At 39.4% G+C, this 13,202-nt stretch overlaps 1 protein-coding gene across 3 annotated transcripts in view; it reads left to right on the forward strand.

Annotated features, from left to right (window-relative positions):
* The window catches only part of SNX27 (sorting nexin 27), a 50,875-nt gene that overhangs the window by 30,012 nt on the left and 7,661 nt on the right, over positions 1-13,202 (forward strand). For all 3 annotated transcript variants that reach the window (XM_059673381.1, XM_059673383.1, XM_059673382.1), the window contains 3 exons: positions 1,037-1,115; positions 2,946-3,109; positions 7,660-7,749. In XM_059673381.1, the coding sequence (XP_059529364.1) occupies positions 1,037-1,115; positions 2,946-3,109; positions 7,660-7,749 (333 nt within the window). The remainder of the gene's footprint in view (positions 1-1,036; positions 1,116-2,945; positions 3,110-7,659; positions 7,750-13,202) is intronic.

Consider the following 13,202-nt stretch of genomic DNA (forward strand, 5'->3'; position numbering starts at 1 on the left):
TTATAGATGGAAGTTTTCTCTGGAGGCTTGATTAGATTCAGGTTCAGCTATTATCAGTGTTGTATTCTTCATACTGCTTCTCACCAGGAGGGATACAATACCTGATCTCTCCATTGTAAAGTTCTCCATTGATCTTTTCTCAATGAGTGTATCACTGATGATTGTTCCCTTAACCTGTGGTTTCATTAAGGATTGTAAAGTGTTGATTTTCTAATTCTCTCATATCTTCACATTTATTAACTAGACCAGTGGTTCTCAACCTTCTGGCCCTTTAAATACAGTTCCTCATGTTGTGACCCAACCATAAAATTATTTTCTTGGTTGAAGTAGTTGCTACTTCATAACTGTAATGTTGCTACTGTTATGAATCGTAATGTAAATATCTGATATGCAGGACTGTCTTAGGCGACCCCTGTGAAAGGGTCGTTTGACCGCCAAAGGGGTCACAACCCACAGACTGAGAACCACTGAAGTAGACTTATTGTGTAAAGAACTTTTTCTGATCAGCTGTGGGTATTTAGTTATCCTGAAGTACAGTTTTTGGTAAGGGAGGGGTAAATATTCCTTTCCTTTTATTGCCAATTTTCAGAGTAAAGAATTGGTGCCTTAGTTGATTCCAATGATGTCCAATGAGGTTATTTTATTTTTTTAGTATTGTGTGGGTTTTTAGGTACTCAGCATGATTTAATCAGTAGCATGTATTGTTTTTGTGATACTCAAATTGTTCCATCTTTGACCAGTGGAAGCTCCTTCATGTCTGCTCAAGTATTCTTTTTTTTCTTTAAGTATATTTTTATTAATTTCAGAGAGGAAGGGAGAGGGAGAGAGATAGAAACATCAATGGTGAGAGAGAATCATTGATTGGCTGCCTCCTGCACTCCCTACATTGGAGATCAAGCCCACAACCCCTGGCATGTGCCCTGACTGGGAATTGAACTGTGACCTCCTGGCTCATAGGTCAATGCTCAACCACTGAGCCATGCCAGTCTGGCTGATTTAGTTTTCTTGAAACTAATCTATCCTGTTTATACTTTAGGCTATTGCAGCAAAGGTTGGCATGGACAGTACAACAGTGAATTACTTTGCCTTATTTGAAGTGATCAATCATTCCTTTGGTAAGTGCCTGTGGCTAACATGAAGTTTTGTTTGGGGGTATTTTATTCTAACACTGTCAGACTGAAGCTCCCAGAAGCTGTCAGACTGAAACTATTTGCCTAGAAATGAGCTTGCAGACCAGGGGAGATTCTGTTTATTAGGACGGATCCAACAAGCAGACCAGGCAAATCCCATTAAGTCCAAGTCAAATGATATCTGGTCACTAGTGATCCTTTTCCTCTTTTGTGAGTATAAGTTACTTGCACCGAGGGTTGAAGTGGGATACTTTCATGAGGTTCTTTTAAATCAGAGGTTCAAAAATAATACATTCTATTGAAACAGCCTTAAAGAAAGGGGTGGTTCTATTTAGCAACAATTTGTTTTAGTGTGCTTTGTGTTTTTTGTAGGTTTTTAAGATTAGTTTTTTGTTTTCAGGAGTTAAGAAAAAGATAAATTGCTTAAAAGCCATTGCTTTAATGCATATCTTTTAAGTTTCTTTGTGAATAGATATCCTCCTCCTAGGAAATTTTATTACATCATGACAGGAAGCTTGCCTTATATATTATTTTATAAAAGCTAGGGATGTTGGTCACACTGGTTCCATTGAAACCACAAAGGGGGGAGGAAGTCTGAGTGCTTGCCCTGAATGACATAGATTTCCTAATTATTTCCTACAGTTTATGGGTCTTTTCCACACCGAACACACACACACACACACACACACACACACACGCACGCACACACACACGCCAGAAATGACATAATATTAATTAATCAGATCTTCCTCATCTCAGAAAAGGGGGGGGTTGTTAGGCTTGGGTTGGCCTACTGTCCCAGGTCAATGTAGAATAATGTTCCTATTCTTTATTTTGCCAACTCCCTACAGTCTAACTAGGAGATAGAAATGTTACAAAGGATTGCTAGGGGCACTCTCCCTCCAGGGAGCACGCCATGCCATTCCACTTTCCCTCTCCTTCCCCTCCCAGGCACGTGTCCCCTAACCTCTGAGGGACCCAGGAGACTGCAGCCAGGGGAGCAGTGGGCCTTGTTTCCCTGTCCTAAGCATGTTTTTGCTGCGGTCACTAAATTCTTGCTTGTTTTTTAAAAACAAAAACAAAGGATTGCCAGGGAACCTGGACACTTGGATTCTAATATTCTTCTTTTCTAAACTTTAGTTAATAAATAAAATAGCAAATATTAAGTCTGTCTTTTGCAGTGTTAGAAAGCCAAGTAGCCATCAATCAAAAGAAGAAAACTGTCTTTTCAAAGAAAATCAATATAGAAATTAAAAGTGGTAGAGTTTTATCCTGCTTGTGCATTATTAAAAAGAGGAAGTAATGGTATTCAGAAGACACTTTTCACTGGATGAGTGTCTTAGAGTTGGGGGTGGGGTGGGGAGAGCCTTTCAACTCTAACAATGAAAGCAGTTCATTGAGAATTACCACAGCAGAGACTCTGAAAGCACCATAGCTGGGTAAGCGGAGAGGCTTGCTTTAAAGATGTTCCCTGGACATCACTGTAACTTACTAGATGATGGATCAGATATTTTAATAGACTTTGTAGTCGATGCCGTCTGCAGTCGGCCTGTTAACTGAACAGTGTGTCATTCAGGTGATAGAAGTCAGGCAGTTTGAGCCCGACTGGCCATAGTCATAGTTCCCAGGGATAGATTTGGCTGGACACATGGTCAGTCCCGAGGAAGTGCTCTGTAACGGGTCTAAGCCAGGGTTCTGGTTAATGATAACCTGCCATTCTTTATCTGGCTGTTTGTATTTTATCTGCAGTTTACACTAGGGAAATTCCTTATATATCTTTTCACTCTAGCTTTCTTTGTTTTGTCTTCTCTTTAGTACGTAAGCTGGCACCTAATGAATTTCCTCATAAACTCTATGTCCAGAATTACACATCAGCTGTGCCAGGCACCTGCCTGACCATTCGAAAGTGGCTTTTTACAACAGAAGAAGAAATCCTCTTAAATGACAATGACCTTGCTGTTACCTACTTCTTTCATCAGGTAGGTGGATTGGTCTTCCTAGAAAGGCCCGATTTTTTTTTCTGTTTGTATTCAGTGGGTAATTTGCCTATTCAGTGTGAATCCTTGGGTAACCTGCTTTGCCTCCTGAATCTTAGTTAAGTTTGTAAAATGTGCTATCCCATTTCACAAAATATAAATAAGCTTAAGAAGTAAAGATATCCTGGAGTTTAAAATATATTTATTTAAACAACAGAAAATGAGCATTATGGCTATGTACCTTTTAAAATAATTTCTATCAAAATTGCACATTCATAGAGTTTAAAGCATATTCATAGAGTTTAAAGCATCATGTAGTTCTACACAGGTTATTATGAAAAATATTAGTTGCCCCCACTTATCTTCATCTCCCCACAAAGGCAATCACTTTCACCTCCTTTAGCTTTGTTTTTTTTTTCTTTCATATTTACGTCTATGTTGCTGTTATAACTTGGTCATGTTGCTCCTACTTGGTTTTTCAAATTCAGACAGTATCTCTTCATTTCCCACTAAAAAATGAGACTCTAGCTCCATTTTGTTCTCCATTCTTACTAATACCTGTACCTTTTCATCTCTTCCTGATATAGGCATATTATAATATTGATTAAATCAGTATTCAGTGTTTATATTATTACAACTCTACAAATAACGAATTTATAGCAGAGCCCTGTATTGTTGCAATGAGAACATTAGCTAGGAGTCGGAATATCTGGTTCAAGTGTAGGCTCTACATAGGGCATAATCTTAGCATAGCTTTGCTAAGATCTGTTTCCTGATCATGTAAGTGGAATCGTACAGTATTTATCTTTTTATGACTGGCTTATTTCACTTAGCATAATGTCTCATTCATGTTATAACAGTGGACAGGATTTCCTTCATTTTTAAGGCAAAATGTTTCATTGTATGTATATGTCTCATTTTACTTATCTAGTCACCTGTGGATGGACATTGGTTCTTTTCCCCATCACTTGGCTATTACGAATACTACTAGGGGCCCACTGCACCTTAAAAGGAACTGTGGGCTGCAAGGCTGTGGTGGGCACAGGGGCAGGTCTCAGCACATCCTCTGCATCCCCGCCTGGCCCTTCCCACCGTGGCCCCCAGTCTCCTGTCTGCCGGCAGCCCTGCTCCTGCCGCTGCCGCTCCCATGTGCTGACTGCGCCAGCCCTTCTCACACCCGCTGACAGCGCAGTGCAGTTGGGGCTGGCGTCGTCAGCCAGGGCAAGCAGTTGGCTGCTGCCCCGAATCACCCCTCAGGAGCAGGGGGAGATAGAGAAACCCTCAGGGGCGATCAGGGCCGGTAGCTGCCACTCGCACCCACTGACAGTGCCAAGCGATAGGGGCTGGCGCCAGGGGCCAGCAGTGGGTGTGAGCAGGGCTGGCGCCGGCAGCGGGTGCGGGTGCCAGCAAAGGTTGCGAGCACCCGGCAGGACCGCGGTGCACGGGAGCAAAGAATTTTCAGTAACCACCCTAGGCTTGCCCTGATGACAGCAACCAGCGAGGCGCCTTGGTCTGGCGTCCCTGCTCACTGCCACCATCCCACCGTGGCCGACACCCACAATGTTCCGTGCACGCCCCCTGGTGGTCAGCATACATCATAGTTACCGGTTGTTCGGTTGTTCCACCGTTCGGTCTATTTGCATGTTAGCCTTTTATTATATAGGAGGATTATGAACATGGGTGTGTAAATAATCTTTTCTTCCTTTTAAAATATATTTTATTGATTTTTTACAGAGAGGAAGGGAAAGGGATAGAGAGTTAGAAACATTGATGAGAGAGAAACATCGATCAGCTGTCTCCTGCACACTCCCCACTGGGGATGTGCCCTCAACCAAGGTACATGCCCTTGGCCGGAATCAAACCTGGGACCCTTGAGTCCCCAGGACAACGCTCTATCCACTGAGCCAAACCGGTTAGGGCTAAATAATCTTTTCAAAATCTTGCTTTTAATATGACCAGATTGAGATTACTGGATTTTATGATAATTCTATTTATAATTTTTAAGGAACTGCCATACTGTTTTCCATAGCAGCTACATACACTATTTTACATTTGCAACAGGGCACAAGGATTCAAATGATTTTTTGCTTAACTGGGCAAACATTTGTGCCAATTAGAAAGTAATATTAACTTTTTCCTCTTGGTTTTAGTTATTTTTTATATCATATTTTGATGGTGGTTATTTCATCAATTCCAAGATGCCATCGATTGTAAGATGCGCTATTATTTCATGTGCTGCTAAGAAAGAGAACTACATGATGCTTTAAACTCTATGAATATGCTTTAAACTCTATGAATGTCCAATTTTGATAGAAATTACTTTAAGAAAGAGCTACCAATTAAACTGACACATCATTGATTGTAAGATACATCCCAATTTTAGAGATGATAAACTATGAAAAAATGAGCATCTTAGAATTGAGATAATAGTGATGATAATGAGCCTTTTCCTTAAAGAAATTAGTAATATTGAAATTCATGGTAGAATGTATTTAAATTCTGGCTAAATCTAGCAGGTTGTACACCCATTTAAACTACTCCTTCCTGAAGGCTTGCTAAAATAATAGTCATGGCATTTTAAAGGCGTAAACTTGCAAGGACAAAGAACAGGAAAGGAGATAGTAGCAGACGAGAACTGTCAGCAGTTTTTACAAAATGAATGTTTGCATGAATTGAGAGGAGTTGGTGTTTGGTTATTGTGGAAGAAGAATTGGTGAGTCACATGGGTAGTCAAGCAATATAATCTCCCCCCACCCCCCCATCACCTGTTTATCCCCTCTACGCGTTCAAGCAGTATAATCTTGTTTAGAAGTGAAAGAGGAGAGGAGAGAACATTTTTACTGCCCTGTATGAAAATAGTTGACTGGGAGGAGGGGGGTAAAGGGGGAGAAAATGGGAGATTTCTGTAATATCAACAATAAAAAAAAAATTTTTTTAAAGAAAAGAAAATAGTTCACTTAGAGTTGGAGTAGATGTTCACTCTGACCCACTTCTGTCCTAGGGTAATGTTCAAATATTTAAGTGCTATTCCAAGTCAGATACAGTCCTAGGTATTGGGGACATGAATAATAACAAATACAGTATTTTCATTTGTTCATCAGAAAAGCCTTTTCTCTTAGCTAAATAACATTTTGTTACATGGGAAACGAAATAGGTAGACCAGCAGCATTTGTTTCCCCTCTTTACTTCTCTCCCAGCTTTCCAGTAGTAATTGGTTTAATTTGGCCTGGAGCAGTCATGTCTTTTGGTGGTTAAATAAAACACAAAGTGGTCAGGTTCTTCAGGACATTGTGTGGCCATTCTTACTGAGCATCCTGATCTCTGTGACTAGATCCTCTGTGCCTAAGTGAGCCCTCATTTGAATGGCTAGGATTGGGGAGGAACGGGCATAATCTTTCCGTTAGGCAGTCCCCGGCTGGACGTTAATATCCATGTGTGGTTCCTAGAACTTAAGGAAGTTGTCAGTCTTCTGATAAGAGTTCAAGTGGGTGCCAGCATAGAGTTGTCCTTGCAGTAACTCACTGAGGTTAGATTCTGAATGCCCTGGACAAATGATTCTATTTATTCTTTTTTTCTCCCAATGGTCAGTTTTTCCTCCTATTAGATTTAAACATTTTTATTGGGGTGGAATGAGGTTTGGAAGGGGTTGCATATTTCATTTAGCCAAACCAGGAGTTGTTTAGAATAAGTATCTTCATGCTTGTTTCGGGTCTTGTTGGGGACTTTTTTGGTTCATGGTCTCAGATTTATCACTTTCTCTTACAGTTGCTGCTCCCCTAGTTTAAGGTCTTGTTTCATTTCGTGCTTAAAGTATGACAACATCTTCAGTCTCTCATTTTATTCTCTCCTTAGCTTAATTCATTTGACACTCATATACAAATCAATCTTCCTTTAAAAAAATTTTTTAAATTGCTTATTTTAGCTCCCTACTGTCCTTAAGTCTAAATTCCTGTGCCTGCTTTTTAGGGTCATTCCTCATCTGTTAACCTATCCCTCCAGCGCATTATCTTTCATTGTCCCTTAACCATATACCCTTTATTCAAATTAGGCAAATCTGTCTCCTGAATGTATTTAAGCTCAAACCCATTCCTGTTTCCTGACTATAGCTAGTAGATTCTTCTATTCAACGTGGGCCCAACCAAGACTTCCTTGATAACTACAATTAGCAAGAAGCTCTCATGTTCTGACTGCATGTATCTTACTATCTATACCACACATTTTTGTTATTTCATTATTACCTTTAATACAGTGTTATATGCTATCTTTTAATGTTCTCTAATTGTTGCACATATATAAATTAACCAGAGTTTAAATCTCTTAACATGAGAAACCAGATTCCTCGTGTGCCTAGAACAATCCTTGAGTACATACCAGACACTCCATACATGCTGCTTATTCCAGTAAATACATCCAGGTGGCAGAGTGCACCAGTGATGCGATGGTCCATATGCATAAAAGTTATTCTGAAAATAAATCTGTCTCTATTTCTATTAAGAATGTACTTGATAGTGATTTTTACATTTCTTTCTTTCCTGCCTTTGTTTTGGTGACAGGCTGTCGATGATGTGAAAAAAGGCTACATCAAAGCAGAGGAAAAGTCCTACCAATTACAGAAGCTGTATGAACAAAGGAAAATGGTCATGGTAGGTTTATGTCCCCATAATCTCTTTGGAAAATAACTCCTCTTAGCTCTTAAACCTGTTGTTCCAATCTTTTTTGAAAGATGTTGCAACCTGGTCAGTGGCTTAACTAATTTTTAAAAAGGAGGGGATATAGGCCTTGACATGAAGTCCATGGTGTTCCTCCGTTTAGCCCACAAAGAGCTTATTTTGTTATATGTAAATACGTAACTTTATTATAAATACTAACCAAATGAAATTCTTTTTGATAGAAAAAAATCTAAAACAAAGATGTGCAAAACATTTAATATGATAAAGATAAGATTCCGTAAGAATTGATATTAGGTTTTTTACATTAGAAATTATTTTCGTTGTGATTTAGAGGTAGCAAAATCATTTGTTTTTATAACTTCAATCTCTGCAGTTGCTTAAACATTTATGTGCAGTAGTGCTTTTGGTTAGTATCATATGCTAGAGCTGTACTGGTCAGTTCAATGGCTGCCATCTTCATGTGGCATTTAAATTTAACTTCATTTAAATTAAATAAAATTTAAAATTCAATTCCTCAGATGTGTTAGCCACACTTCAAATGTGGAATAGCACATCTGGCCAGTAGCTACTGTATTAGACAGCTCAGATATAGAACATTTTTATTATCACAGAAAGTTCTGTTCAGAGGGCTGCCTAGAATACTCCTTAAATGTTTTAAAATTAGTTTTTAATTTGTATCTGCCATATATACAAGGATGGAAATTGTCAAAAATAAAATTTGTAATGAACACTTACAAAACTTCCACTCATAGAATTTTAAAATTTTTTTCTTGGCAAATTTATATATAGTCGAAATTTTTCTAATTATAATTTTTCAGGATTTCACACAAGGCAGTAATTGCAATGGCAGTGATTCTTATAAATCACTAGAATATATTATGTCTAGCTGGGATAGTTATTTTCTCACTTATATGATGAAAAGTAAATTGCCAAAGATCAAGAAACTATCTACGAAAAAAAAAAAAAAAAAGAAAGAGACTATCTACGAATGTTCTACATACCAATAGACTAAATAGGCAATAAAAAGTATTTTAAATTGAATCAAGTCTATTAATTTGTTGAATTTTGTTTAAGGGAATTTTAATAAGTGGGAGACAGTATTTTAAAACTCAACTTCCTGTTCTTTAAAATAATGGCATTGTCTTTTACGTATTAATGCATGATTCTGACCAATACCTCTGCATCTTTTTGATGAAAAGGGCCAAATACTAAAGGACCATCAGCCTCTGCAGTAGTTCTTTGCTTTTTCCAAAGCCAGTGGATTTAGAGTAACTTCATAAGGGCCTTTGGTAATACCAGTATAGAATACATACTGGTTTTTTGCACATGTAGTACTACTCCAAACACACTATCATCCATTTACACATTTTACCAGAAGTACTTGTTAAGCACCGAATGTGTGCCAGGCACAGTATGAGGTGCTAGATAAATAGTCTTGTATTGTTCTGTGGCAAAATATAGAAAATCTGAATTTAACAAGCATAGTAATCTATTATGAAATCATTTTCAAATTCAAGTTTGTATCTTGTAATCACCCATTAAGAACTCGAATACAGTTGGACCACTGATGTGTTTTCTATGGGTCATTGGAATTGAGTATAAAATATGCTTAAACATTTATGGAATTCTATTGTCTTGAAAACCTAGTACCAACATACAAGTGTATACTAGCCCCATAATACCATAGTCAGATTTTAAAGAAAATCCCACCAAAGTTTGAATTTTATTTAAGTATTAGAGGCCCAGTGCATGAAATTCGTGCACTGGTAGGGTCCCTAGCGGCTGCTGACCAGGGCCTCCCTCCCTTCCCTTGGCCGGCCCCACCCCCTGGTTGAACTTCCGGACGACCTCCGTTCGAGGGGACAATTTGCACACTACACTTTTATTATATAGGATAATTTCATGTGTTCAAGTAGTAATGTTCAAAGACATTAACTTAGTCAGTGGTCATGGTCAGTACATTGAAACTTCAATTCAGATGGACCCCTCAGAGCCCATAAGTCTTGATGCATTATCTATAGCAACTTAGGATGCTTGATAGGCCTTAGAGTAGGTCAGATCACTGTGAGAACCTCAACAATTCAACAGACTTCTCAGTCCTAGTTTCTTTTCTATAAAATGGGATGTTCAGATTGCCAGCCATCAAGTAGAATCTTAAGAAATACTCTAGAGTTCTTGATAGATAAATAAGTCTTGTGTAAGTTTCCTTGTTTTCCAAATACAGAGGACAGCTCATGTCTTTGCCATAGTTTGTAAGATCCAGTGTGATAAAAAATGTTTTTTTGTTTTGTTTTCTACTTACAGAGTTAGATTTGGATGGTTGAGAATGTGATGTGCAAGAGAGATTTTATATTTTCTTTTTTTTTTTACTCTTACACAAACAGCAAACATATGGAACTTAAGATTTTCTTATGTTGGAATAGCCTGATTTTGCCATTGTTGAACTGACAAGAAAGAAATTTCTATTAGTGTTTCTCAACATAATTTTTAGTGATTTCACACATGGCAGTAAATGTGAAAGTCAGTGTTTCTCAGCGTGTGGCCCCAGCTCTGTGTCATGGGACTCACTTGTGAAGCCTGCTCACAGTGCAAGTATCTGGCCCGCCTCCATTTACTAAGCCAGAATCTCTGTGGATAGGACCTAGGCATTTTGTTAAGATTTTTACAGAAGCACCCTGGTGATTCTGGAACAAGCCGCCTCGGGGGTTTGAGAGAGTCGGCTCCCAAGGTTCCTCTCAAGCACTTACTTCAGTCTGAGCCCTGGTTTGACCCTTGGCAGGTGGTTTGGGAGACAGAGAGTTCTCCGGAATGGACCTTAACCCACTCACCTAAAGTGTTCTGCTCTGTTGAGTACTGAGTCCCTGCTTTAATGTGTCCTATTCCTTTATCGATCTACCTTGCTAAATATTCAACATTCACAAATACCCCATGCCATACCTTCCTTTTTCTCTGGTCTAATGTGGGCCACCATCTGAGTGGTATGTGAATCAAGGAAGCTTATTTAGGATACATATTTACTCAAAATTTAATCTGAGAAGAGAATGGACAGGAAAATTTTGTGTTTAAAATCTGTTTGAAAACAAAAATTGACTTTTCTTTTGGAAATTTTGGGTGTATATAAACTTTAAATCTTTCTTCCCTTTATGTTTTGTGCAAGTCCAGGAATGTAGAGATTGCCCACCTACAGTTGAGAAACGCTGCCTGACCCGAGAATCTTGAAAACCTTAAGTTTCCCCAGTGAAACTTTACTAAACTCTGTCCTCTCATTAAGGCCACAGGTGCCCTTAGTTTGCACTCAGGTTATTTTATAACTACATTAGGAATTCCCCTGAAGGTCCTTTGTTTTCAAGGACTACATTTCTGAATATGGAGGGATAAGTCCGCTTTTTTTTTTTTTATTCAAAGGGGATAGGGCATATCTTAGGCGTCTGGTACTGTTGTGGATACTATGTGTACATTCTCGTTTCCTCCTTATAACAACCAAGCAGAGGAGGGGTGGAGTCTGAGGAAGGAAGATTCTTACCCAAGATCATAAAGCTCTTCAGAAGGAGAGCTAGGATTCAAATCCATGTCTGTGTGGCTCTTCAAAGCACGTGTTTTTTCCTACATCAGAGAAAAGTGGGTGGCGGCAGTGTCCTTCATTCCCAGACGGCAGAGGGGAAGCCTGGCTGGAGTAACCTATGCAAAGTCACAAAGCGAGAATTCAAGATACGCAGAGCTCCACATCTCTTCTGTGTCCTTTCCTAATTTCTCCCTTTGCAGGTTTCTCCCTCTTTAAAAAATCTGTATGGTAATCCAAATATGGCAGAAATATTTTTTAAATAGGAGTGTTGCCTCTCAAAGAAGAGAACTCTCAGCAAATGTGTTACATGTAAAGCCATTTTTGTTGAAGTACATGAACAGAACTAGTCTCAAGACTCTGACACCTCCTGGCATTTGCAGAGTTCTTAAGCATCTTTGAGCAGAATTTGCTGCTTATTGAGCATGCAGAAAGCTTCTAATGACTGTATTAGGAGGAAGGCTGAAGTAAGAGCTGCAGGCCTGGTTGCAGGGAAGTTTTCTTTTTTTCTTCTAACATTTTATTATAGAAATTTTCAAATATATAAAGAAGTTGAAAGAATAGTACATTTAGCCTCCCAACTTAAGAGCCTTCAACTTCCTGCCATTCATGTTTCATCTGTCTCACTTATGTGCTCCCCCCCACCCCCCGCTGGAGTTTTTATAAGTAATTTCCATATATATCATTTCTCAGGGCTTTTTTTTTTTTTAAAGGTGCAAGGCATAAGAAGTTTTTATTGGATTCTGTACAGAAGAGAAATGCTTAGTTGTCAAAAACTACAAATGGATCCCTGCCTTTGGGTTGGGTGGTGGTATGAAGACAGAACTCCCTCCCAGTTAAGCCCAGGGTCAAGTTGCTTATCAACACAGCAAAGAGCCCTGGAAGCCAGCTGTACAAAGTGCAAGAGGGAGCCCCTGCCCCAGGCTCCTCTGCTTGGGGTCACAGGGCATTCTTTTGTTGTTGCTGTTAGTCCTCACTGGAGGACATTTTTCCACTGATTTTTTTAAAAAATATATCTTTATTGATTTCAGAGAGGAAGGGAGAAAGGGGGGAGAGAAACATCAATGATGAGAGAGAATCATTGATTGGCTGCCTCCTGCACGCCCCCTACTGGGGATCAAGCCTGCAACCTGGGCATATGCCCTTGATCGGAATCGAACCTGGGACCCTTCAGTCCACAAGCTGATTGATGCTCTAGCCACTGAGCCAAACCAGCTAGGGATTCCCATTGATTTTTACAGAGAATGGAAGAAAGAGGGAAAGACAGAGAGAAACATCAATGTGAGAGAAACACATCAATTGGTTGCTTTCTGAATGAGCCCAGACCAGGACCCGGGCTGGGAAGGACCCTGCAACCAAGGTACATGCCCTTGACCAGAATCAAACCTGGGACCATCTTGTCCACAGGCCGACACTCTATCCACTGAGCCAAACCGGCTAGGGCCACAGGGCGTTCTTGAGAGAGAAAATAGTTGAATCCTCTGGCTAAAGATAACAGAGCCTTTAAAATTATTTTTTAAGCTATCATTTATTGAATACCTAATTATGCACTGAATATTGTAATCCTTGCAAATAACTGATATAGGCTGTTAGTAAGAAGATGAAACCAAGGCTCCTTGGAGTTCAATAATTTCCTTGAGTTCAGTAGTTGCCCAACAGTTAGGAAGTGATGGGGCCAGGATTCAAGCCCAGGCTTTTGACCAACCCTCTGTACTGCTTCCTGTTCCAGTCTTTGCTGCTTATGACTCCAGAAAACTTCTCTTCTATGATACTGCCTGTCATATTTCCAAAGTATAATGGCCTGGATTTCTTTCTGCTCATCGTGCCAATAGCAAGGTTAAGCAGTATCCATATTTATTACACATAC

The sequence above is a fragment of the Myotis daubentonii genome, chromosome 18 (genome assembly GCF_963259705.1).
Source record: "Myotis daubentonii chromosome 18, mMyoDau2.1, whole genome shotgun sequence".
Lineage (NCBI taxonomy): Eukaryota > Metazoa > Chordata > Mammalia > Chiroptera > Vespertilionidae > Myotis > Myotis daubentonii.